The sequence below is a fragment of the Uranotaenia lowii genome, chromosome 3 (assembly GCF_029784155.1).
Source record: "Uranotaenia lowii strain MFRU-FL chromosome 3, ASM2978415v1, whole genome shotgun sequence".
NCBI lineage: Eukaryota > Metazoa > Arthropoda > Insecta > Diptera > Culicidae > Uranotaenia > Uranotaenia lowii.
This window is the reverse complement of record NC_073693.1, coordinates 238,532,072-238,559,196: the sequence shown is the minus strand read 5'-3', so window position 1 is coordinate 238,559,196 and position 27,125 is coordinate 238,532,072. Positions and strand designations below refer to the sequence as shown.

The 27,125-nt window shown below is 36.6% G+C and overlaps 1 protein-coding gene across 1 annotated transcript in view; it reads right to left on the bottom strand.

Moving 5' to 3' along the window:
* The window catches only part of LOC129757021 (uncharacterized), a 62,592-nt gene extending 35,760 nt beyond the window's left edge, over positions 1 to 26,832 (bottom strand). The window contains exon 1 of the mRNA XM_055754106.1: positions 26,276 to 26,832. Coding sequence (XP_055610081.1) covers positions 26,276 to 26,339 — 64 coding nt within the window. The 5' untranslated portion in view covers positions 26,340 to 26,832. The remainder of the gene's footprint in view (positions 1 to 26,275) is intronic.
* Positions 26,833 to 27,125: the final 293 nt, after the last annotated feature.

The following is a 27,125-nucleotide window of genomic DNA, read 5'->3' as shown; positions in this document are numbered from 1 at the left end:
ACAAACCATCCTTCCTGTGACCACCGTGGAGATTTAGAGGTGTATTCGGTCTCTAGTAACAACGGAAGTCGGACTAACAATCCTTCCCTTTCCCCGATGAACCGTAAGGACGTGGCCGGCGCCGTTATTGACCATATAAGATAAGGAACCTTCGAAACGTGTACACAGAAAATGGTAAGCTAATCCCAAGCCCCATTTATTTGGATCTATGTACAATTTTGTTGATTCTTGTCAATCACGGAGTAGCAACTACTGAAATGTACGGTTTATCTAAGCTCAAGCTAAGCTAAGCTCAAGCTCAAGAATTTTTCAATGGAAAATTTATCCTAGATTTCATTCTGTTTACCCAGAAAATTATAAAACAAAGAACAACATGACTTCAATCGAAAGAATTACCATGTGTGTAAGCAATCGATTGAAGCTGCTTCTCAATTCTGCATTTGCCTTGTTTTGAGGTGTAAATCCATAGCATCATGATATGGCTGCTGCATTTTGTATTGGGCTTAGAACAATTGTGAGAACTCACGGCGCGGCGCATTCATTCATTAATGGTGCGGCGTGTCCGGTTGATGAGTGCTGGTAGCCGCAGCTTAATAGTAACTTATCCAGCCATGTCATCAATTAAAGTCATGTTAGCACACTTTTACCCGTGCCTTGTTTGCTGATTATGATTATTTTGCGTACCCATACAAGCTACGCGGCGGCGATGATTTGCGATGGTCAGGTTTAACTAAAAGCCATTCTGGCAAACGGGTAATTACTAATTCACTCACTCGGAACCGAGCCTACCGTAAAATTGTGCAATGGGAACAGCTGTTGTTGGGTGATGAGTATCAAGTTTTGTTCCAATTCATCGAAGATGCACTGAAGTTGATTGTGCAAAAAATAATAGGGCTCGCTACTCATCGCTATTATCTCATCCTCCATTATTGACGCAATACGATCAATTCTGAAGTTTCACTCTCAGCACAACTTTTTAGCCGGATTGATAACATTTTTACAGATTTATTGCCTAGAATATTGTATCCAGTTCAAGTCAATACAAATTAGGAAATAGTTTGGTTCAGGAGTTTTGTGTTACGACTTGAACATTAGACTGAGTCGATTTGGGCTCATTTTTGAATTTCTCAAACCCTGGGGTCTAAAAAGCTTCGCCTTGGTCCAAAACTCATCCTTGATTTTTTGTAGAATTTTTAAGTAACGTTTACATGAGTAAATTTGAACTTTTAGGTTTGTATGGGAAAATAGGATATTTTGTATTGAAAAATCAACATCTTTTTTGTTTCTTCTGTGGAGCAGAGCCAGCTGACAGGTTTTGTGCCAATTTATAAAATTCCCAAAGGAAATTGACCGCTGAACAACTTTGTCCCGGACCATTACTGCGTATCTTGTTAGACAAAAAAGTTATTAGCTGTTTAGCAGAGGTATGTCTTTTCTCATTGATAACTAATAAATTCAATTGACATCCCTGCTGGAACCTCGCGAAGTATTACATGAAATGTAGCCATGCAATTCCCCCCTGGCTCTGTTCCACAGAAGAAACAAAAAAGATGTTGATTTTTCAGTACAAAATATCCTATTTTCCCATACAAACCTAAAAGTTCAAATTTACTCATGTAAACGTTACTTAAAAATTCTACAAAAAAATCAAGGATGAGTTTTGAACCAAGAGGAAGCTTTTTAGACCCCAGGGTTTGAGAAATTCAAAAATAATCCCAAATCGACTAAGTCTATTAAACATAGAACATACTTAACCTCTAGGCTCTAGGAATATATTGTGGGTTTATTCTGCTAGTCGAGTGACGTGACTCGAAATTTTACTACTTTTTCCCTTACTCAAGAAAAAGTTTCAGGGATGAAACGTGAGTTTGGATGAGCTCCACAAACCGATCATAGGTCATCTGACCGTAAATTTCTAACATGGAAAAGTTTTTGCAGTCATCACAACGATATCACGTCGTTCGAATGAGGGAATAAAATAGCAATCGGCAGAATTTGTAACTTCTACAGAGCGACTTTGAATAAATTTACTATGGTGGGAAAGCTTTGATGAATGTAATTTGTGATAAATTTTAAATAAACAAAATATTTCAATTTCACTTTTTTTTTCAGTTTCCGGAAATGCTTCCTGATGATATTTTATTCGGGAATTTTTCAAAAACAGTCCAAATATAAGTAAGTACAGATTATGAAATAGAAAAAGCCTTTAAACATGTATAATTTATGTTATATTATTTTCAGAAAAATAATGAATCAAAACTTTTGGAAGAAAGTGAAAAAGCGAATGGGGTTGAAACTTTGATTTGAACCCATCAATACACTAATAAAAAATATTTTCTTTTTTTGAATTCCTAAGTAATTAAATAAATAATCGTTTTAATTAAACAAAGTTGATTGATCATTGATATCCCAAAATTTCATCTTTAAATCACTACTTCCGAAAGATTTAAACGACCTGAGCATACATTCAATATTCACTTCAGGCTCAATGGCAAGTGAGCTACGTCACTCACTTAAAAATCACTTAACCAGTCAATTAAATTCATTTTACTTGACTTCAAACTCACGTGAATTTACAATTGGCCGAAATTCACTGCAGAGGTGTCTCACATTTGAAGTGAAATCTTCTTGATCTATTTTAAATACGATCTAATTTTACATTTTCCTTATCTATTAACGATATCAGCATTATGGCATGTCTTGAATGGTGTACAATTATGCGCGTTATATCTTTTCCAAACACATGACAGAGTGCAATTTTTTGATGAAATCGTTCGCATTAATCTGTGAAATAGATGGGGAAATGAGAACTTAGGAACAAAGTAAAATTCAAAGCAGTTTTCCTAGGTAAAACACGAGAAAAATGTAGAATATAATTTTCAAGTGACACTCAATCATATTGAAAAAATGACAATAATTTGATAGTTGTTTTTAATGGTGAATATTCCTAACATCCTTATCGGATAAGACTGGATTAACTCTTTTTTCATGTAAAGCCTTCTTATAGGATACACAGCATGTACGTCAAACAGAGGTGAAAAATAGAAATATAATCATATTAAAACTACACTTTTATTTGAAAGACCGATCTGGCGATATAAGCCCTTTGAAGTGTGAGAAGGATGGAAAAAAAATAATAAAAACAAATAAGTTTATTTTTAATTTCTGTATTCAGCAAGGAATAGTTTTAAAGCTGCAGTTATAGATTTGGTAAATATTTATTCAGCTGATCTTCTTTCAGCGTTAACCGATTCAATAATTCAAAACTTTGAAACTTATTCCTTATGTAATCCCCAATGCAAACCATACCATCACAAAAATCGAATAGAATAACGAGTTAAAGAACTACCGTAAACTGGTGGAACTTTGATCACCGTGGTAACTTTGATCTAGGTACATGAAATTTTTGCAGATAATCATCTTTAACTAAGTTTGAATTAAAAATATCTGAAAACTGATTTCTACGTTTGAAAGCCTATAAATTAAGTTTGTAATTTGGTTTGAAGTTGGGGATTTTTTATATCACTCAAAATGTAGTTTTAAAATTTTAAAATATCTGTATTTTCGAAGACGTCTTCTGATAAAACCATAGCATTAAAAAGCAAATGGGTTGTTTTATATGAAAGTTTAACTTTCTTCCTCTGTATAGGTATAGTTTAAGAGTTATTTTTATGGTCATTTTAAGATTATTTTTGGATTTAAAAAAAAACGGACATTTTCTATAAGAAAGCGTGTATAGAAGAAATGCCTAAAAACCCTATCAGATGGTTAAGATTGAATAAAAAAAACAAAGGAACAGTGGGAGGACCTAGGGAATTGGATGAAGGTAAAGTTTCATTTGTTTTTGAAGCCAAAAAATATTGAGAAATGTTCATAATTTTTGCCCCTAAATGTATGCAGCAACATTGTCTATCTTTTGAGTATATTTGTTTTTGAAAGAAAACGTTGAAAAATTCAAGTGAGTCCAAACAAAAAATTACTGTTATTGGTGTTTTAAGCTTTCTTTGCTATTTGGCATAAAAACAATAATTTTGAAGATGCTGAGATACGTTAAAACCATAGTGATCAAAGTTATCCCGAAACATTAAATCTGGTTTTGTAACAAACATTTAGTTAGCCACTAATGTCGTATGAATATTCTGTTATCAATGATCATGCTTTATACACCTTAACTCAGTCAGTATTTTAAAACTTTTTAGTGTTACAAAAAAGTAACCCCTTCCAAAATATTCGAAAATGAATAAAAAAGTGATCAATGTTCCCTCAGTTTACGGTACCCTTTATTTTGTATGCCAGCTTTTCTAAATAATGTTCGATAAAAAGACACCTTTGACTGATCTGGGCTGTTCTCAATAATGGGTCTATTTTACAAAATTAAGGGAATGCACCAAATGAGTGTGTACATCTTGAGCTTGAATTGCTTTTAGGAATGCAGAAAAATTACATCTTTCTGAACAGTTGACGTTTGAAAAATTGCAGCGAAATGGGGTAAACACCAGGAAGAATTTATGACACTAAAAAAATGCGTCTGAAGCAATTTATCGTCTCGATAAATGTATGTATGTCATCGAAAATTTACTTGTAGAATTTCATTTCTTTCAAATCATCAATCAAAAAAGCTACTTTTCAAGTGTTAACATATAGAATCATATATATAATCAAGACAAGTACTTCATATGTTAATCCTAAGAAAGAATATTTTAAGAAAAACAGTAAGTAAAATGAGTAAAATTTCACAGTTTAAAAAATATAACCAGTATATTTGTAAAAAATTACCAAAATTGATGTTCATGATAAGGAGTGTATTCGAAAAAAAAATTCAACCCCTTGTTAAGTGCACAAAATTTTGTGATAATCTGTCACGAGGTTTTTTGACATAGCGTCCAATACTGAAGTTCATTGACAAATTTTTTTAGGCAAGTTCGAGAAAAAATGCAGAAAAGTCCCAATGGGAGACCCAGAAACAGTGAAAAATCAACTATTCGACCAAAGTTTATATGGTTAATCATTTAAGAAGTCCTAAAAAACCCAATAGTGAGCTAAAGTTTGAATAAAAGTAAAGATTGTTGATTCCATGAAGTGAGAGGAATGGGAGAGTTTTTTTCAAGCTCAATCCGAAAATATGAATGAGGGAGTAACAAAAAAAAAGTTTTTTTTGGTTCGTCTAGCTGACTGAAAAATAGGCTTGATTTCATTTAACAAGGTTGAAGTAAAGCTGCCCACCGTTAAAATAAACAAAATACGGTGGTCAAATCGTGCGCAAAATACGCAAAATATTTGGACTGCTGCTGGAGAGATATTTTCAAAAAATTAGTGATGGACAGAAAAACGAACTCTTTAGCGGTTATCTTTCAGATTTCCAACCAGAAAATTTTTGTTGACAAGTCTCGCCTGTATTGCCCGGAGATAAACAAGGTTACAAATTTGAAAAATTTCATGTCTAAAACTTGAGGAGGCTAACAATATGCGAAAACTACAAATTATTTATTCTTTCAAAAAGATTGACAGGATGAAGGGCTAAAAATACAAAGAAGATTGCCTCCAAATGCGACCGTTTTCTCTTCATAGCACTTCAATAGGTTCCACAAAGTTTATACTTTGGATCTGGATCGGGATAGTTGGATGTGGAATTGTGCCATTACTCAAAAACGATGGTAGAGTGGTAAAAAGTCAAATATGTTGTTTCTGTGCCAAAGGAGGACAATCGGCTAAATTTGTTAAAATTTCGACCAAATACAAAATTTTAAGTAATTTTGAAGGTTAAAATTCAGGAAACATCAAACGTTATCAAAAATTTGCTTGATTTGAAAAAAGGTGGTTCATAGTAGGGAAACTGATTATAAAATGCGCAGTCGGGACAAGATACGCCACCATCAGTATTTCACCAAACAAACATTGTTCAACATTTGACGAAACACAAAAACACATTTTTTTGGGAGCTTTTCTTGCAATTTTTCAACTTTTCTCGTAAGGATTTGCGGCATCTATCAGCAAAACATGAACCTGGCATGTGTACCAATGAAGAACAATGGTCTTGACAATCATCACACAACGAAAAATTTCCTTATTCATTTAATTTTATTGTAATTATAAACGATTTTTAATAAACATGTCTAGGCAGGGCAAAACGCGCCATGTCCATTTATCATTAAGTATGTTTCATATTTGTTCAAATTTATATTCAGTTTTCATCACAACAATTTAAAAAATATTTATATGTTGAATTGAAAAACATAACTTGAATATAAACGAATATATTTAAAATTCCTAAATTTAATATAGATTTAATTAACTATTCACAAGAACGTCAGTATATCTGGCAGCACTGCGCGTAGCAATACATTTTTCCATCTGTGAAGTAGAATAGGTCGATTCACGCACTGTCTGGCCTCACTGTTTTTGACATTTCACGATTCCTGTTTTGATTACTTATTTTCCAACTCTACACGCTGATGAAGCAAAGCAAACATTTCGGTCCTGATTTAATTCTCATTCGCACGTTTTTTGCAAAAGTTTTCAGCTCAATTTTGGAATAAATAAAATTAAAAAGAAAATTAGATGTTTTAAGTATCAAATAATGAAAAAGCAATAATTTTGTTTGTAAATCCAGCTGAAATCCAGCTGGAATAAATGGACTTAAACTTAAAAGTTACACCACTGACCACTGACTGGACACTCGATTTCGATTTTTGGCGCTGCTCGAAAGTTAACGGAAATGTCGATACCAGTAAAATTTTCATGCTCGAATTGCTGCCGGGCAATGTCGACGATAGGAGTCTTCTAGCCAAAAACTGAAAGGAATTTTGTACTATAAGTCTCATGTCAGTGTGTTTAGTGGTTTAACTGACGTTATTTTTATTCCTCGAAAATATCATATCGCACAAATTTACAATAGTCTCCACATTTGGACATTTGATGGGATTTTTTGTTTCAAGTAGACGCGCTTTCCCAGAATATTCAATGCAAAGTGGGTTGGTCCAGAACAAATTTGTTGAAGAAGGGTTTGGAAAACATGTTGAAACATTTTAATAAATAAACCTCATTTTCGAATTTTTTTACGAACTTTCAACTTCAACTGTTCATTTCCAAAGAGATAAACAAAAGGAACCAAAAAATGCGCTTAATTTAATTCACAAAATGGAACTTGGTTTTTTGCTATCCTTAAACTGAGTTTTGAGTTAAATTTCTTGACCGTGCAGCTACACGAAAAATTTTGCCGCACTCCATTTCTCGTTCGTGAAATTTTGTAAACAGGACGTGCGAACTGTCACCACAAAAGTGAGAATACGTCATCGTGAATCGACCCATAGAAGTGTGTTTACCTGGCAAACACTTTCGAAGGCACTTGAATTAATAAACACTTATTAATCGTTAAACGGCGCGTTTAGGTACACACATATGCGCACTTTGCCCCAAACGGAATGAAAATCATATTTAAGAAAGCCTTTCATAATTAAAAGATTAAGACGTATATAATTGGTATAAGTGTTCCTGTTTGTATGTTTCTGGTGAAGAACAGTCCCTTTTTCAAAACTATTCAAAACATTCTTTATTTACGAGTAATGAAAGATTCTTCTTAACGTGGGCGTCTTACCCCCAGTTCCCCTATGCATTATAGATGGTGCACATGTTGCCCAAAAATTAAAACCGATAAGTTTCTTCATCGGACGCTATCCCAAAAACCACTTGACAGAACATCACGAAAATATCCATATGTAAACATTACATCATCAGTTAACTTCGCCGAAAACTTCATCAGTTTCCATCCATGCATTCAAAAATTATTTACAAAACAAAGTGTTGCATTTTTTTCGAATACACTCCTTAATTTTTTTTTTAATTTATAACTCAATCTTAATTTACGTCGAGAAAGGTGCTTCGTTTTTGTCCGACCTTTTTGACTTAAATTCACACCATCGACGATATAATACTATGCCGAATATGTCTTAAAATCATGTCTGAGAATTTATGGCTTCAAGCGTAAGAATTTATGGCTTCAAGTGCAATCTATGTCAAAATTGATGCTTCAATTTTGTGCATCCAGTTTGAAATAAATTTGCACCAGAAAGTTAATAGTGTGTAAAGCTTAGTTCATTAAGGAATAGGACAGTTACCAATGCGTGTATCTCAAAAACCATTCGTTTGATCAAAATGCTTTCTAAGATGGAAATGAAGGTAATCTTATAATAATTCATGGAAAAATTTGCAAAAAATATTTATCGTTATTTGTAAGAAAAATTTCTACTTTATAATAGGTATCTCCCATCGGCCGGCGCACAATTTTTCCAGTAATGATATTGGCCAGTTTTTCCAACTTTTACTACTTCTTATCTGTATTTTAGGTGGCTGCATCCTCCTCCTTCAATTTCTGCTACTATTTGGTCCAATACTTCTCTTTAAGAAAAATCTGAGAACAATTTAGTTGATACAGCTGTTTCTAAATTAACAAAACTTGATTATTTTTGACCCACTTAAAAGCGTTTATGGAATTTCTGTTGGAAAATCTGACAATAACGAAGTAATACGATCTTGAGATTGAACTTAAACACTGATCACACTTACATGACACTCAGAACAAAAAATCGACCATTTTGTGGCTAATTTTTTACTAACGGTAGGTGGCGAACCTGCAAAATGTGACAAAAAAATGCCCTGTAGGAAAAATGACGAAAATTCATATGGAACTGTTATGCGAGTAGGGGCCGGTAATCAATCCTTGATAAATAAAACAAACACAATTTTCCCGTATGTTTGAATAACATGCCGCTATTTAGCCAACCCCTTTTCTGTTACCTGAAGAAAGTAAATTTGCTCGATTTGAAGTTTTTTTTATCTTGAAGATTTAAAATTGATATAATTTTTTACAGCTACTGCAGTTAGGTACGTTATCACATATTTTCACAAAGAAGGGTTCACTATTATTTTATAATGCCGCAGAATGATGTTGTGTAAAGTGGCTTCTTATTTTTATGGGAAAATCGAATAAAAGATCAATACAGGCACAATAATTTTTTGTCTTTTGATTATTTTCTAGAAATTTTGGTAATATTCAATAATGATTTTCTGACGATTGGTATGTGAACCATAGGATTTAATTCTACTTTGCTTGGTATTCTCCGATAAAGTACAAACAAAAGCAACCATCATGGTTAGGGACTTAGTGCGCCTCAAGACTAATCACTGCAATTGGTTAATCAAACCGCATCACTTATTCGAAACAACACTGAATTCAGGTTCCCCGATCATCTGCATATCAACAGCAGCATACGTCGAGGTCGTCAACTGTGCGTAAAGAACTCTTCAAACCGGTCGTGGTTCTACGACTTTGAAACGGTTGGTTCAGCGACCTTAAACGATCTTGACGACGATGCATGCATTCCCAATGCCCATTGCCCAGCCAGCCAGGGAGTTGGCATCACTGTCGATTTTATATATCTATAAAGTTGAAATTCATTGTGTACCAAGCCGATTTCAATTAAACCCACCTTGACTCATTCATGTCACACTTTGAGACACATGCTTTCTGTCTGTCACATTCGGTTAACCTCGAGTGCCTCTCTTAGGAGCTGCTAGCTAAGGCGTGGATCTTACACCTGATCGGAGCAGTGCTGGGGCTAGCTGCGTTGTTTGTTCTTCTACTTTTTCAACAGCCAACGTTCTTTGCTTTCAACTTGAGATGTTAATTGACAAATTGCCTAGTTCTAAAACCACCATTAAGTTCGTGGCTGAGTTGTTCTGATTTAGTGTCTTGCATGTTTGGGGTCCTTCCAAATGTGGCACACACTTATATGTCATGAGGCGAGTGCCACAGGATGTTTGCTTAACTTAACTTTGGAAAATTTGAATAACGGTTCGTAAGAAATTGCGTTCCGTTTTCTCATTGCGCCGATTCAAATTAAAGCCCCCCCATCATTGAGGGGGTCAGATGGAAACGAATGCAACAACATGCCACGCGATGTGCAAATTCGAGTGCAAGAACCTGCGCTGAGGACAACCGGCCGCTTTCTGGGGAGGGAAGTTTCGGTTTCACTGAACTAAACGTACCCCACTTAGCACTTACGGAGGCTCCAAATCTGGCTGCGGATCTGAAATGCTAATTCTAGCGGTTGTCTAGATTTTTTTTTTTGAAAAGTTGCTTGACAGCAAGGTCAACCGATTGCGAATCTTGTTCTAACTGGAAAATTTTCGCAGTCAAGTTTCCAGGTTCAAGTCGAGCCATTCGATCGACTCCGTTAAAGTTTCAGATTTTCCATCAGATCTCTAAGTAGGTATGTTGCTTTTTAAGAGACTTGAAATAAAGATTATTTTATATAGTGGCTTTGAATTTGAACAATTAACACTAGTTTACAACATTTATAAAAAAAAAAGTGCACTTTATTGACTAACCCTTATTTCTGATGTTAGATCGGGTGATGAATCCGAAAATGACATTCAAAAAAATCTTAGAACAGTTTTTCAGAAATGTTTCAAATATGATATAAATGCAATTAGAGTTACTCTTAACTTGACAAAATATTCCTTTTTTATTTAAGTACTACTGCGGCAATGACAACTCTTGGATCAAGCTTTCGCACCTCTTGAACGGTTATCGAAGTCAGCATCAGCTATGTCCAGTCAAATAAGAACATTCTTGACTACCATTCTCATCCAGCAGCATTCTAGGCATCTCAAAGAGAGTTGCATTCACGTATCACATTTGCATCCCACTGTTCAAAATGGAGTACTTCTTGCAAGTTTGAAGAAAATAGCAGATAAATTTAAGGATACATTTTTTATGCAACATGACGAATGTGTTACGAAACTGCTACAGCGATTTTCTTGAGACATGTCAAGTAGCTCATACGACCTGTTTAAAACTGACTTAAATGTTGTTATTTTTTCTCAGTTTTGTTTTGACAGTTTTCATTGGTGACTTTTTAGACTTCTGGTGTCCCAGCCAAAAAATGAAAAAATGGATTCAGAAAAGGCGTTGGAATATTTACACAAGTTTCGTGGAGTAGCTTGTACATCTGTTCTTTGTGGTAAAAGATCGTAAACATGGTTATTTGAAGTCGGTTATGTCGGTTATGAATCGGATATGATTAAAAGTCCGCCATGTTGGAAGATTTTGAAGACGAATTCACTCAATCTGTGCTCTCGCGAGGGCTTCAGTTATGAACACAGCCTTGTTGTTCTCTTTGCAACCAGCAGTACAACTAGATTTCTAAGAGCAAGTTCATCGGTGTTGGGAATAAGTGGTAGAAATTTTGACATTATGAAAATTTTACCATGCAAAAATGTTTTCAAAATCTTGGGGCGATGTATTTTTTTACAACACTGTTTCTATTTCAGCCGTATGTGATAGAAATATTGCTATTTTTGCATCACAGCATGCGTTGTTGTAAAAAAACTAGAAGGCCTCAGATCTTGAAAATGTTTTTGCTTGGCAAAATTTTCAAAATGTGCCGTAAGTGTCAAAATTTCTACCACTTTTTCCCTACACCAGTGAACTTGCTCTAACGATTAGTTGGTGTTTTTGAAAAAATTTTCCAATGAGAAAGCAGCAAATATATTAGCTGGCAACGGTTTGCATGCGTTGAGAGCGAAAATGCCTCCACATTACTGTTTTTGTGAGTTTAATACCATCATTCTGTAATGTTGTTAAACATATAACAAAGTTGTTAAGAATCATACCTTACTAGGACTTAATCACATGAACAATGGCCAGTTTGTTGATTTTTTGCAATTTCAGGATCTTTCTGTGGGATTTTATCGACAATTTTCCTTGAAATTAGTTGTCTTTATTTTTCTTGTTTAAGAGCTATCTCAAAACCCAGCAGAGTACAGGCCTTATGTTCAAAATGAAACATGATGCGTGGAAATAATCATTGTTATGGATATGTCCAGAGCCGCCAAAAGTTACAGTTCCAATTGATTTGTTAGTTTATTCCAGGTAAAAATTTTAAAGAACTTCCGACCGCTTCACAATGTCGTGGCACCAAGTTATTTGAATTTCTATTTACAATCTTTTCTTTTTTCATGTTTCTCTAAAAAAAAGGAATGTTTTTGTTTTTAACTAGGAAAATAAAATGCACTCAAAAGACACATATGGATAAACTTTTTTCATTTTTTACATATTCTAAATGACTACCTATCATTTCCCCAGTTTTTAATTTTCACAATTATATAACTTAACACATTTTTGAAAGAAATTTCCCAAGAACCAAAAGTCGCGTTTTTACCTAAAGATGGAACTCGAAGTTCACATTTGGCTAAAAATATGTTTTACGGCGCTTCAGGTGACTCTTGTCACATAAAACTTACTCAGGAACTTCCATCGCCTTTTGAAAGGTGAAATTATAAATAATGGAACTTCTAAGCGCTTTTAATGCATCTTCTTTCGAGAAGGTCGATAACGTTCGCTTAAAACTTTCTAACGCACCGTTAAGAATCTTCTAGGTGTTTCAAAGAACCTATATGAGATTCCTAAGCGTCATGTCAAAAATGTCTATCAATTTCTTGTCATGGTATTTGTTTTGTTTAAATCTGTACTGATATTTACAAATGAAATTCAAAAAAAAAATTCGAATTTTTCTTATTATTGTTAAGATATTTGATAGGTTCTAGCTTTAATTTGTATGAATTTGAATTTGAACTTGACTGCGTTAAGCAGAATCCATCTCCTACTTAGAAAACTGCAGTCCAGCCCTGCTTAGAAAAACGCATCTCGATGCACAATAGTTTGCGCGGCATTAAGCACATTTTGTAATTTCCGGTTATTCACTTAAGAATTAGATTTCGAACGAACAGCATTCTAACCGGTCACAAGCAGAACAATAAAAGTATTTTTTATATAAGAACGCGTGTAAAATAAAGTTCCTTTTTCCTAAATTTGGAGATTCAATAAACGGTTGTTGTTAGTAAAGTAACGCGTCGTGTGTTGGTGTTTTAACCCGAAAGATTTACCCGTGATACGATCCCCTGACATTACATTTTTGGTGCCGTGACCAGGATCACGGGTGTACCATTGGATCAACCACGACGATAATCCCAATCCCATCCAACAACCCAGATAGCAGTACCTGCTCAAAAAGTACAAGGCCTGTTTAAGACAGGCTCCATGTGAGTATCTGTCCAACGAATTTTATTTTCTTGAGAGGTACTTCCTGGGTCTTCTTTTGCCCAATACAGAATTCCACGTGTTCCTGCTGAGGATCACCGATCCGTTTTGCTATACCGGTGCTATTGCCGTTGTGGTATACTATCCTGAAGTGACAGTTGCTGTTCCTAACCTACAATTATCCTGGGGAAAATCCTGGAAGAACGGAAATCCACATCCAATATCGGATTTCAATCCTAACCATCCACTGGAATTTGAGACACCCTACCCGTGACCATCCTACTTGGAAGTCATCCCATTCAGTTGTTCGAGAGTTCCTGCTTTTTAATAAAACCAAAGGCCTATTTTTGAATGGGCACAGGTGAGTGCCATTCCAACCCTGTATCGTCATCCGAAAGGTGCTTCCTGGGTCTTCCGTTTATTTTAGCCGTTCCTGCACTACTCTAAACCTAACCTCATCATGGCGGAGAAGAAGATGAAGGCAAAGGAGCTGAAACGGAAAAACATCCTGGATTCCATACAGCGCATCCAAGACTTCCTGACGAATTACGATGAGGAGCGAGACATGAACGAGGTAGCGATACGTCTGGCCCGACTTGATAACCTGATGGAAACTTTCGAAGCGATCCAAGGAGAATATGAAACGTACGACGATGAACCAAAATTTGCTGCGGCTAATGCGAAGGTAAGGGCAAGGGTGGAAGAGCAGTACTTTAGGGTAAAAGGTGGTCTCGTAAGCAAGGTTCCTCCCCTTCCTCCAATCTCAACCAATCCATTAAACCAACAAGGTGCTCCAGCAATTGCTCATGTAACCGGTGTGAAACTCCCCACTATCGAATTGCCTAAATTTGACGGTGATCTGAATGAATGGTTAACGTTTCGCGATTCCTTTTCATCACTGATTCACTCGTCGCCAGAAATCCCATGCATCCAAAAGTTTCAGTACCTCCGATCTGCTTTGCGAGGTGACGCGCTAAAACTCATTGAATCCTTAACCATCACCGCAAACAACTACGCGGTAGCTTGGGAAGCACTTCTTAACCGCTACTCCAATACATACTTATTAAAAAAGAAACACTTGCAAGCTCTAATTGTCCACTCGAAGGTCTCGGGAAAATCCGCTGCTGGTTTACGTGCTGTTGTAGAGGATTTCCAACGGCATGTCAAAATACTCAACCAACTAAATGAACCAACCGCGCATTGGGGCAGTCTCTTGGTTCAACTACTGTGCTCTCGAATCGACGATTACACCCTGAAGGAATGGGAAGAATTTGTCTCTGCTAATCACGAACCAACGTATGAAAACCTCATCGAAGTACTAACCCGTAAAATCCGGACTTTAGAATCCCTTCACATTTCGGCTGAGCTGTCCACTTCTTCTTCCCAAGCAAAGCACAATCTCCCTGTCAGGCAAACTAAACCCCAAAATCCTACATCGTCGAAAATCAACTCCTACACTGCAGTGGAACGGTCCCAACCTGAATGCCTAGCTTGCCGCGATTATCATCCTTTGGTGAGATGTCCGGTGTTTGAAAAGATGCAGCTTAAAGATCGATTGAACCTGGTTAACTTGAAGCGGATTTGTAGCAATTGCTTCAGGGGAAACCACTTCGCCCGGAATTGTCAATCCAACTTCTCCTGCAAGCATTGTCAAAAACGCCACCACTCTTTATTGCATCCCGGGTTCGATGCACCAGTATCGAACAACAATCCAAATTCCAGCGGCTCACAAATCCGAACAGCCCAGAATCCTCCGAAAGCCAACGAATCCTCAACAGTGGCAAAAAATCCTGAAGTGATCTCGTCAAACTCCGCCACAGAATCCCGTGGCATGAACGTTTTCTTATCGACCGTCGTCGTCAAGGTGCTAGATGGATATGGAAATGAGCATCTGGCCCGAGCTCTGCTAGACAGTGGATCGCAAAGCAGTCTCATGAGTGACCGCCTTTGTCAGAAACTAAGATTGCTTCGTCATCGTATTGACCAACCCATCCTCGGTATTGGTGAATCTCCCATTCGAGCAGTTTGCTCCGTGACCACCGAAGTGAGATCGAGAGTTGATGACTTCTCTATTCCCCTGAATTGTTTGGTGCTCAAAAAGCTGACTGCTGATCTACCTGCTGTAACCATTACTACTGCAAACTGGCAGATACCGAACGACATCACACTTGCTGATCCCGAATACAACATCTCACGAAAGGTAGACCTGATAATAGGTGCCGAACACTTCTATGCAATCCTCCAGGGTGGCCGGTTGCAAATTGGCACACAATCCCTAACCTTAGTTGAAAGTAGGTTCGGATGGCTTGTTTCAGGAACAGTGCCCTTAGATCCCATGCCCCAAGCTCTGGTTTGTTGTCCGTCTATTTTGGAAACCCTAAACGAGAATATTGAAAAATTCTGGAAAATAGACGAATTTGAAAATTCCAAACCCACCCTTTCACCCAATGATCAATATTGTGAAGACTTCTTCAAGGAAACGGTAAGCCGTGATTCCACTGGTCGTTATTCTGTAAAATATCCGAAGAAGGAAGGATTTGAATTGATGATAGGCGAGTCTTTTTCCAACGCTAAATCCCGTCTCGTCAGCTTGGAAAGAAAATTGGACAAAAATCCCATCCTTAAAGAAAGGTACCATGCATTTATGGCCGAATTCATCCAACTGGGACACATGCGAGAGGTACCTGTTGACGACCCAGAACCTACTGTTGTATGCTATCTTCCTCACCATGCCGTGTTGAAAGAATCCAGCACCACTACAAAGGTACGCAGTGTTTACAACGCTTCGGCAAAAACAAGCACTGGATTCTCTCTCAACGATTCGCTCCGAGTAGGCCCTGTCATCCAAGATGAGCTCTTCGACATCTTACTCCGCTTTCGCAAAAATTTGGTGGTATTGTTGGCTGACATAGAGAAGATGTATAGGCAAATCGTTCTTCACCCCGATGACCGACCCCTTCTGCGTTTGTTGTGGAGATTCAGCCCGAACGACCCGATTACGAAATATGAGATGACAACAGTGACATACGGTTTGGGCCCATCCTCGTTCTTGGCTACCCGCACACTTCAGCAACTTGCGGATGATGAAGGTGCTTCTTTTCCTCTCGCCGCAGCCTCTGTGAAGCGAGATTTTTACATGGATGATTTTGTACGGAGTGAAGAAACCATATCTACAGCAATCCAACTGCGTAAGGAGATGGACGAACTGATGAGCCGTGGAGGATTTTCCTTGAGGAAATGGTGCTCTAATTTTCCTGAAGTTTTGGAAGGAGTACCACCAGAAAACCTAGCCCATCCTAGCACTGAAAACCCCGAACCTGGAGAGGTGGTAAAAGTCTTGGGAATTTCCTGGGAACCCGAGCATGATTTATTTTGTTTCAAATTTGCCCCATTCACAACCGACGGAAAGATTACCAAAAATCGAATTCTTTCCGTAATTGCCCAACTTTATGACCCCTTGGGATTAATTGCCCCCGTCGTTGTACGTGCGAAAATATTAATCCAGCAACTTTGGTTGATGTCCATCGAGTGGAATGAGGAAGTCCCAAATGAAATCCGAACTAGGTGGGAAGATTTTGTAAAGGACTTGTCATCGCTAGCTGAGTTTCGGATCCCGCGGTTTGCCTTTGACAGGGGGGAGGTGCAGCTACATTGTTTTACGGACGCCTCCGAATCAGCTTATGGAGCCTGCATCTACGCTCGGACGGAGAAGGCCAACGGGGAAGTGAAGGTGGTCTTACTGGTGGCGAAATCCCGAGTAGCACCGCTTCAGAAACGCATCATCCCGAGACTTGAACTCTGCGCTGCTCAGCTAGGCGCTCGCTTAACAACGAGAGTTGTTGACACACTGGACCTGAAATCTGCACCCATCTACTACTGGACCGATTCGATGGTTGTTATTTATTGGCTACGAGCACCATCACAAACCTGGAAAACCTTTGTAGCTAATCGGGTCGCAGACATCCACATCCTAACGGAGAACGCATCATGGCAGCATGTTCCCGGAGTAAACAACCCAGCTGATGTTGTCTCCAGAGGCTTAACTGTGCACCAGCTTCTGACCTGCAAACTATGGACCGATGAACCAGATTGGTTGGGAAGGGGAGAGGAATATTGGCCGAAGTTGAAGATCCCGAGAACCACTAATATTGATGGAGACACTGAGCACAAAACCACCACCTTGCTAATCCAAAATCCACCACCACTTAACCCTTTGTTTACTCGATCATTCTCGTACAATCGTTTGCTCCGTACGACTGCTTATTGTTTGCGAGTTTCTCGGAAGGCGAGAAAAGAACTCAAAGAATCCACTCTAACCCTCACTCCCACTGAACTCGAATCTGCCAGAGACTGCCTGGTAAAATTAGTTCAAGCTGAATGTTACCACACCGAGTTGAACTTACTACGAAAAGGGAAATAGGTATCGAAAAAATCCGCCCTGCGTTTATTAAACCCTTTTGTTGATGCATCGGGAATAATCCGAGTCGGTGGCCGGCTCAAATTGTCCATGGAAACCTTTAGCACCAAACACCAAATCCTGCTTCCCGGATTCCACCGTTTCACTCGAATGCTTTTGTTGTCATTTCACAACAAATTGGTTCACGGAGGAATAGCGCTTACTCTGGGTGTAGTTCGTAATGAATATTGGCCCACAAATGGGAGAAGAGCTGTGCGCAGCGTAATTCGAACCTGTTTTCGTTGTACTCGAGCAAACCCTAATCCTCTCAAGCAACCAATTGGCCAAATACCCCTTGCCCGAGTTACCCCAAGTCGTCCCTTCGCATCAACAGGCATTGACTATTGTGGCCCGGTGTTCGTTAAGTCCCCGAACCGTAAATCTGCTCCCACCAAAGCCTATATTGCCATATTTGTCTGCTTTACCACAAAAGCAGTTCACATTGAGCTTGTGGGGGACCTATCCACAGCCTCATTTCTCTCTGCTCTACAACGTTTCGTGGCCAGACGTGGCAAACCCCAATACATTTACTCCGACAATGCCACAAATTTTGTTGGAGCTCGAAACGAGCTACACGCTCTCTACGAAATGTTCTCGAGCCCTAAGGAAACCGATCGTATCGCTACCGCTCTCGCAACCGAGGGCATACAATGGAAAATGATCCCCCCGCGTGCACCCAACTTTGGCGGCCTGTGGGAAGCCGCCGTGAAGGTTGCGAAAAAACATTTGGTTCGTCAGTTAGGCAGCACCTCTCTACTGTACGAGGACCTAGTGACGATTTTGTCGCAAATCGAGGGAGCAATGAACTCGAGACCGTTGGCTCCTTTGTCTGAAGACCCCAACGATTTCGAAGCCATCACTCCAAGCCACTTTTTGATTGGCTCTCAACTGCAAGCCATTCCACATCCCGACCTGAAGGACGTACCTGAGAACCGGCTGAAGAATCGCTATCAGGTCATCCAACAGAAGCAGCAGCTGTTTTGGTATCACTGGCAGACAGAATACCTCAAAGAGCTGCAAAGGCAATCTACTACCAATCCGCAGCAAGTGAATCTGAAAATCGGTCAGGTGATGATTCTTCAAGATGATCTGTTACCCCCCGTGCGCTGGCCTCTCGTGCGCATCATGGAACTACATCCTGGAGCTGACGGTGTGACACGGGTGGTGACCGTCCGCACACCCACTGGTGCTATCTTCAAGCGTGCTGTGGTCAAGCTGTGTCCGTTACCTACGATGGACGAGGAGGAGTCATCGACAGCCGCCCCCGCACTAGGTGACATCAATGTTGATTGATTGAGAAGCCGTGAGTTTAGTTTTTTTATATTGGAAATAATTTGATTTGTATTCTGGCTAGGTATTAGTAGTGAAATATGCATTTCAGGTGGCCGGAATGATAGGTTCTAGCTTTAATTTGTATGAATTTGAATTTGAACTTGACTGCGTTAAGCAGAATCCATCTCCTACTTAGAAAACTGCAGTCCAGCCCTGCTTAGAAAAACGCATCTCGATGCACAATAGTTTGCGCGGCATTAAGCACATTTTGTAATTTCCGGTTATTCACTTAAGAATTAGATTTCGAACGAACAGCATTCTAACCGGTCACAAGCAGAACAATAAAAGTATTTTTTATATAAGAACGCGTGTAAAATAAAGTTCCTTTTTCCTAAATTTGGAGATTCAATAAACGGTTGTTGTTAGTAAAGTAACGCGTCGTGTGTTGGTGTTTTAACCCGAAAGATTTACCCGTGATACGATCCCCTGACATTACAATATTCGAATAAATTGTTGATGATGAGAATTTAAGTTGTATTATTTATATGGTGTACTGAAGGTCCTTTAAACGAAAGAAGGTACAATCTATTGACCAATCCATTCAATCATCTCAAATGACATTAAGTTTAAATACTTATTATTACAGTGGCAATGAACATTGCTGGATTGGTCTAGAGGCTCGTGAATTTCATTGCAACCTACAGAACAGTGGTTCAATTCTCTAGGCGTAAAAAGCTTTTGTAATCAAAACAATATAATTTAAATCAATGAGATAGACCATGATAGACCAGCAACCTAGTAATCTGTCATCTGGTTGTCAGAGCAATCTGTCAACCGGATATTTTTTTGACATTCTGTTAGAAGCTGAGTAGCCTTCAGCCACCTAAACGAACTTGAAAGTAGCTTTAAGAACTTAAATTTTGGGCTGAGTAGCATTCTCTTCAGACACAAATGAGAGCTGATTAAGCTTCTATGAAACCCTTTTAAGATAATTCTGGTTACTTGGGTTCCCAAACATCACTTCAAGCATTATATAAATTGTTATATTTTTAACTGGAAAAGTAGACTTTGAAATTGTTAAATTTATAGAATAAAAAAATTAAAACTGTGGCATCACGACCTCACCCATTGGTATTTCGATCACTGTTTTATCAAGAGCAAATATTTTGTATACAAATTAAGAGCTTTTATATTTTTATATCCTCTTTATTGTTCGCAATGAATCTGAACTTTGACAAACGATGTATTAAAAAATATTCTGTGAACGTTAGGACGTTTAACTGGAAAGCGTATCTTCCGTGTTGTTGAGATGTTAATGCAGTAATGTAAGTAATGGTATTTGTGTAAATAGCAAAGAAGTAGTTAGAACAAGAATCCATTATTTTATAAATTTTGATGACAATGAATAAAATAACATTTATAAAAACTTGTTGAAAACTGAGTTACAACGCAGGTTTCAGTGGTGGAATAGAGTTAATCTTTAAACGTAATCATTCGTCAAGTCCTTAAATAACTACTTTCTACATAAGCGTTAGCTATTTGCACACTAGGATTTCCTAAACAGGAAACTACTCATTTCCCAATGGGTTAAATGTGATTACTAAAAGCAGCGACAAAGTTTTTCAGGACAACGGAATTTTCCTTTTTTTTTCAGTCGCCAAACAAAGGAAAATCACTTTGATTTTGGGACAAATAAAAAATCTTTTGTTTCTAATCTGTTTTCCTCCATTTCAAAGAATTTTTTACCTTTGAAATGAAAACAAATTCTTTGATTCATAGTATTTTTTTAGTTCAAAGAATAAATCTTTTGTTTCAAAATGTTTTCTTCAAAATCAAACTCATAATACATTGTATCAAATAAAGTAACATTGATGAAATTGGGTTGGAAGGGAAGCACAAAATAAGCTTCCATTTCAAAAAGTCGGAAGTCCAAAATTTCCGCAATTTTTTTTTCAATTTTTAAAACTTTAAACTTTTTACTCATTTGAACAAAGTAATGATTATAAACACCTGAGGTTGTTTCAGAATAATTGTGTGTGAACAAGAATCATTGGTTTATGAATGATAACCAAACCTTCATCAGGGGGACCGATTAAGAAACGAATTATGTCCGCGAGTGATTTGAACTTTCTTTTTTTAAAGAACATTAAATTCCTTTGATGAAATCTAAACTAACATATTTTGTAAGCAAACTTTTTAAACCAGACACTTCAAACAAAATTCTCCAATTTGTATACAGTAAGTTACTTATGAAGTACTGATAAAATCTGAATAAAGCCAATCAATCTAAGCAAAGTATTTCAGATGGCATGGGCTTATCTAGACTAGCCCAGGTTTTCAACGTAGAGTTTAAAAAAAAGTTGGTGTGGTCCAGCTGCCACAATATTGAGGTAAAATATCCGTATCTGGCCCCGTTTGATTCACATTTCTCGATATTTTTTAAAGAGATTTCACAGTTCATCATTTTTGCAAAGTTTTTTGAGACAATTTCATCAAAATTAAAATCAAATACAATTTGAACGGGAGTAATATTGAAAGGTTTGAGCCGTGTCAAATAAACGAATTATTAAAAAACGACTTAAACGTGGTTGTTGTGAAAGTGGTATTGTAACGTTGAATTGAATTATCTTATTTTAAACTATTCTCATCGATTAGATTTTTCCAAATATTGGAAAAATTGCTTAGATTTCTCAGTTTTTTTGGAGAATTTCCTGACTTGAATGCTAACTGGACAAACTCAGGAATGCTTAGCCTAACGACAGATTCATTTACGACACTTCTATGGTTCTGCGCATCATGATGAGTTGTCATTTATAAATCATTGTTTAAATTATTTTTTTGAGTTTTTATAGACCATAAGTGGATAGTAAAATACCCTAGGAGACTTGCGATTGCGACACATAGGGTTATTTTCACTACGAAACAACTATCTTTATATTGTGGAGTTTGGCTTCATAAAGTAAGAAATTGAAAAATTCCTTGATTGAAATTTTAAAATTTTGCCCTTTTGAATTTGTTAGCTGAGATTATGAGCTTCTAGCCAGAGCCATCTCGAATGCCCGGGGCGTTGCGCAGTGGTTTGACACGTCAAATAGATGTTAGAATGTAAACCTTACTAAAACATTTTTTTTAATTCGACTAATATTTTAAGAAATGATTGGAAAGAAAACGATATTTTCCTGAACTTCCAACTTCTGTTTCCAAGAAAAAAAAATTATAACAAAATTCAAAAAAATTAAATCTGAGTATATGGTTCTCAAGCAATAGAAAACGATTCCATAACTAAATTAATTATGTATTTTATATACTAAAGTCATAAATTGCCATCGATCTAACAGTTTTTAGATAAGAAAAACATCTTAAGTCTTGTGAGTTGCTTAATTTCACTTAGTTTTTTTTATTTCGAACCACTGTGTTCTGTAGGAGACCACGTGGCATTTGCTTGGCAGACTGCAATGCAAATGCTGTTCGCACGCATACCAATGTACCTTCGATTCATGGTTCCCAAAAAGCGATTTTTGCATTTTAAATGCTTGGATATGCTTTTTAGTTAGTCGAATCACTTATGTTCTCCAACTTATTTCGAAGCTTAAGTTGATAGAAACGGTCTTACCATACAACCCAATTAGTATGAAAACATTTGTGCGTAGTTTTAGATGAATTTTTAGGGAAAACATCAGCCAAAAATAAATCTTTAATGAACATGTATTTTTTCCAGCTTCCAACACTGGTGGTGTATTTCGATTGAAGTTGCATGCCAAGAAAAGGAACAAAGTTAGTTTTAAATTTTTATTCAAAACCTAAAGAAATATGCATTCTTTTGTTTTTCTAGTATTTTTTGATTTTTTGCGAGTTTAACTGTAGGCATGAGTATTTATTGTAAATTTTTCAAATGAATGTCCGCATTTGAAATCACATGTGAATTTAATAGTTGCACTAGAAAGGTGAGTTCATCTGATTTTCATACGGTAATTTTCAACATAATTGCCTTGAATGCAGATCGAAAAAAATTAACTACTTTAATAAAGTACAAACAATCAAAAAATTCGGTTTGCACAGATTTGAAACAAATTATTCTCTTCGCAATTAAAATATATTCAAATTTTTTTAGTTCAATTTGGACCTGAAAAACATGAAAAGACATGTTGACATGCCAAGAAAAGGACCATGTCAAAATAGGGCTCACTTACCCTAAAACGCTTATAAGTGGGACAAAAATAATCAAGTTTTGATATTTTCGAAACAACTGTATCCACAAAATTGCGATCAGTTTCGTTTGAAAGAGAAGTATTGGACCGAAAAGTTGCAGAAATTGAAGGAGGCTTCCTAAAATACAGATAAGACGAAGTATAAGTCGGAAAAACTGATTATTATCATGACTGAAAAAAGTTTGCGCCGGCCGATGGGAAAAACCAAGAATAAAGTAAAAAAAAAATCTAACAAAAAACGATAATTTTTTTTTTATTTATTCATGGATCTTCAAAGAGTTACCTTGATTTTCTTCATAGAAAGTATTTCGATCAAACGAATTTTGAGATACACGAATTCGTAACTGTCTCATTTCTAAATGAACTAAGCTTTATATCTAAGTATATGTTCTTCATATACCTTGATGAGGATTATTCAAAACTAAATTATTCTGCCCACCTTTACTTCCAACTGAATGCTGATTCTTCATCAGTGTTTTTTAACCAAATCATATTTTGAACAAATGTTTAATTGAAAAATGACAGTTAAAATGTTTTACAAATAATCAACGCAATGCACTGTATATCATTAAAATTTTAACAGCCATTAAAGTTGCATCATTTTTTCAGGCGTACAGTGACTTTGGAGGGGAAACAACAAATAACTTCTAAGTAGAGGAAAAAAATTTTAAATTTCAGTTTGTTTAACATATCATCAAAAACATATCCACAGCTGTAAACTATGCGATTAATGTCTTTAACGACTTCCCATTAGGTTTGCTTGTTCAAGATAACATTTAATGGGCGATTCCAGAACATTCTACAAAAAAACAAAAATCGTTAAGTAGAATATTCAAAAACAAAATTGTATGCAAAAAGCAAGAAAAGAACAATTAAGAAATCATTTTTTGTCTATTTTGGGTTTAGCAAAAATCAAATCAGTAATAACTTGTCGCTTATTCTTTAGAAAACATCGAGCTTCTGAATTGTGAAACTCTAATGAATATTTTAAAAAGTTGTTTAGAGGAAAATATTTTATTTCGATTACCAAAATAAATTAATTAATGAGGCCCTCTGAGCCAAATGGGTATAAGTGACAAACTGGTCGATTTTGAGTTAATGATGCCAAACGATTCTTCTTATCTCAAACTTTGTTTGGTGATTTTTTCAGACTTTTAGAATTGTTTATAACTTCTACGTTCCAAAACAAAATAAAAAAATTCGAAAAATATAAGAAAAATTGCCAAACACAACAACTTAAAAGTCTGTTTTCTCGAAATACTTTTCCATGCACTTATAACCCTTTGGCTCCAAGGGCCTTAAATGAAATTCACCATCTAGATTGAACACAAGTTGGTATTTGTGACAGGAATAGTATCAAAATCAAACACAAACGTTTGAAATCATAAAACTCGTTAATGTTAATCTTCATTGAAAAAACCCGTTGATTTTTATAGTTAAAAAACAAATTCAAAGCAAATATATTGATTCTTATAATATGCTTTAAAAAATAATGCAATACAAATTGTGGAGGAATTGGATATGAAATGGTCTCCAAATAAATTATTTTTACATTCTATTTTATGACTGATTTTGCTACTCCTGGTTGGAGGAATTGAAGAATCACAATAGGATTTGGATGACAAAAATTTGAAAAAAAAATAAAATTATGCTTAATCATTCGAAAAAAAAACTGTATTAAAAGCACGAACTGTTTAAAAAAAAATTGGACATTTTTTCTTCTAGGTTCTTTTTTACTTGATATTTCATTTTGTAATAATATCAAAATAAAAAAAATATAAGATTTTTAGAGAGGTCGAATGGATGATTCACAGTACAGTTCTCGTCCGTTAATCGGACGCTTTTTAAATGACACGCTCGTTAATCGGACATTTCTGGGTGCTGAGCCCAAAGCCAGTTTTGCTCAAAAGTCAGTAGTGTTGTTAAAAAAAATTTCAAAAATTCAAGTTTTACTTCAAATATGTCTCAATTTTGACCCTTTACTGTTCATTAATCGATGGTTTTTTGTGCTTGGCAATTCAAAGGACGAATAACACGATAGTGTCAAAATCCCAGACAAATAAACGTTCTAGGCTATGTAATCAGACAACACAGTTTTTTTTTCAAACATTTGTTATGAAATATTTGAAGTTCTTTGAACTCACTAAACTCAGTTTTTCTCACCACTTACTCAACCTTCTATAATATATCAATTATGGTATTGAAAAATAGTGTTTTGAGTCAACATTTTTTACCTTTATTTTCTTGAAATGATTGATCCTACGTTTTGATACACCTTCCTTAGAGAATTATTACATAATTTTTCGTGAAAATTTACGTTTCAATAAAATAAAGACTGATATTCCGAAAAACAGTCACAGAAGAAAACTTCTTTAATAATTTTAAAAATTGCAAAACAAAAAAATACTTCATAAAGTTTAAGTAGAAAAAAATCAGTTAAATCAATTCAAATCGAATCTAACCAGTTTTAGTTAAATTAATATCGATAGGGTGATACTTAAAGTCGAAATTATCTTTAAAATCTTTAAGGGTTAAGTATCTGAACGACTAAAAAAGTAAAAAAAAATCTTAGAAACTAAAACCAAGAAAATTTTAAACGTGATGAAATCTTCCGCTCGCTTTCATAACGTCGTATGAAACATTTTATGAATTCAAAGAAAACGAACGGCAAAAGTTAGGAAAGCAACTTTCAAATTTGTTTTTCACGTCTAGCATGTGTTATCCAGACAACAAATATTGCAGCTTGTGTATGTTAATTTCTGTACTTTGTTGTATGGAACCTTTTTTTTACATTTTGTTTCATACAACGAAATGAAAGCTCTCAAGAGAAATGCTGAGAAAAAATTCGACAAACTGATGTTCATACAATTTTTTTCCATAAAAAGTAGATATCAATCACTTTTAAAAGTGGCTCACAAAGCAATGAAAGCATAACATGTACTTCCGGGTGCAAAATGGATATCCTCGCAACTAAATACTCGCAAAGTTTCGTAACAAGCTGCACAGTTCCATTGCCAAAAGGGTTACTATGTAATCTCGCGTAAACGCCCCTCATTTGCATGTTCTGGTTTTCCTCGAATTAATCGATCGCGAGTTAATGAGCAACCGTACAATTATCGGAAAGGCGGATGTCATTTGCACCCCCTGAGTGAGAACACGCTTAACGACAAAACTGGCAAAAGGTGTATCTGGCATAATCATCAACCATGCATTCATTGATCGATTCAGTAAGATACTTACGAGCATCTTGGGCCATCGCAACGGACGCCATCAGCAGGAACGCACCGGCAATTGACTTCCACATTTTGTTCACGAAATGGGTTCTAACGAATCAACCAAAAATCACGTAAACACGATCACGTACGACACTTTAGCTTTTGCGGGGAGTTAACGGAGCACTAACTGATTGTGTTATGGTTCACTTTAATTTTTTTTTTTATTCGCCGTTTCCGCAAATGCTGTGACGCACCCACGCTTTTGAGACGTTGAAGCGATTGGAAAGGATACCCAAAATGCTCGGAAGTTTGGCTACAGAACAACTGAATCGACGCTCTGATAACCAAGGGCAATCACTTTACGCACCACTTTACGCTGAACGCTACAGATCGCGCGCGTATTGTTAATAAAAGGGGAACACACGCACCGAATCACGGGACACAATTGGTGCTTCCGGTCTGGAGGCAAATATTTCACAATTTCCGAAACCGAGACAAACACTTTGTTTGTACTTTATTGCTGGAAGCCAGAGCTAGAATCGGTAGAATATCCGTAAGGTAGCAGCTTTCAAGAACGTCTGGCCGTGCTGGGTGGCGCGCATGCTCTTTTAATGAATTTTCATTCAAACCTACCAACTGCCTCTCGAAGTGTTGTGTGCGAGCGGTTTTTTTATTAGTCAGCAGCGCATCGACGTCGCGAGGTATTAACGCGCCTCTGCTGCCCGGCAAATCCTAGCCGGTTTTGCGGTGAACGTGAATCGGGCCCGATTCTAGGCAGCATATTTACTTTGTATATGCAACAGCACTGCTCTGTGAACGAATCCACTCCATACCGGTGAACTCAACGTTAGGGAGATTCAAAAACCTTTCAAACT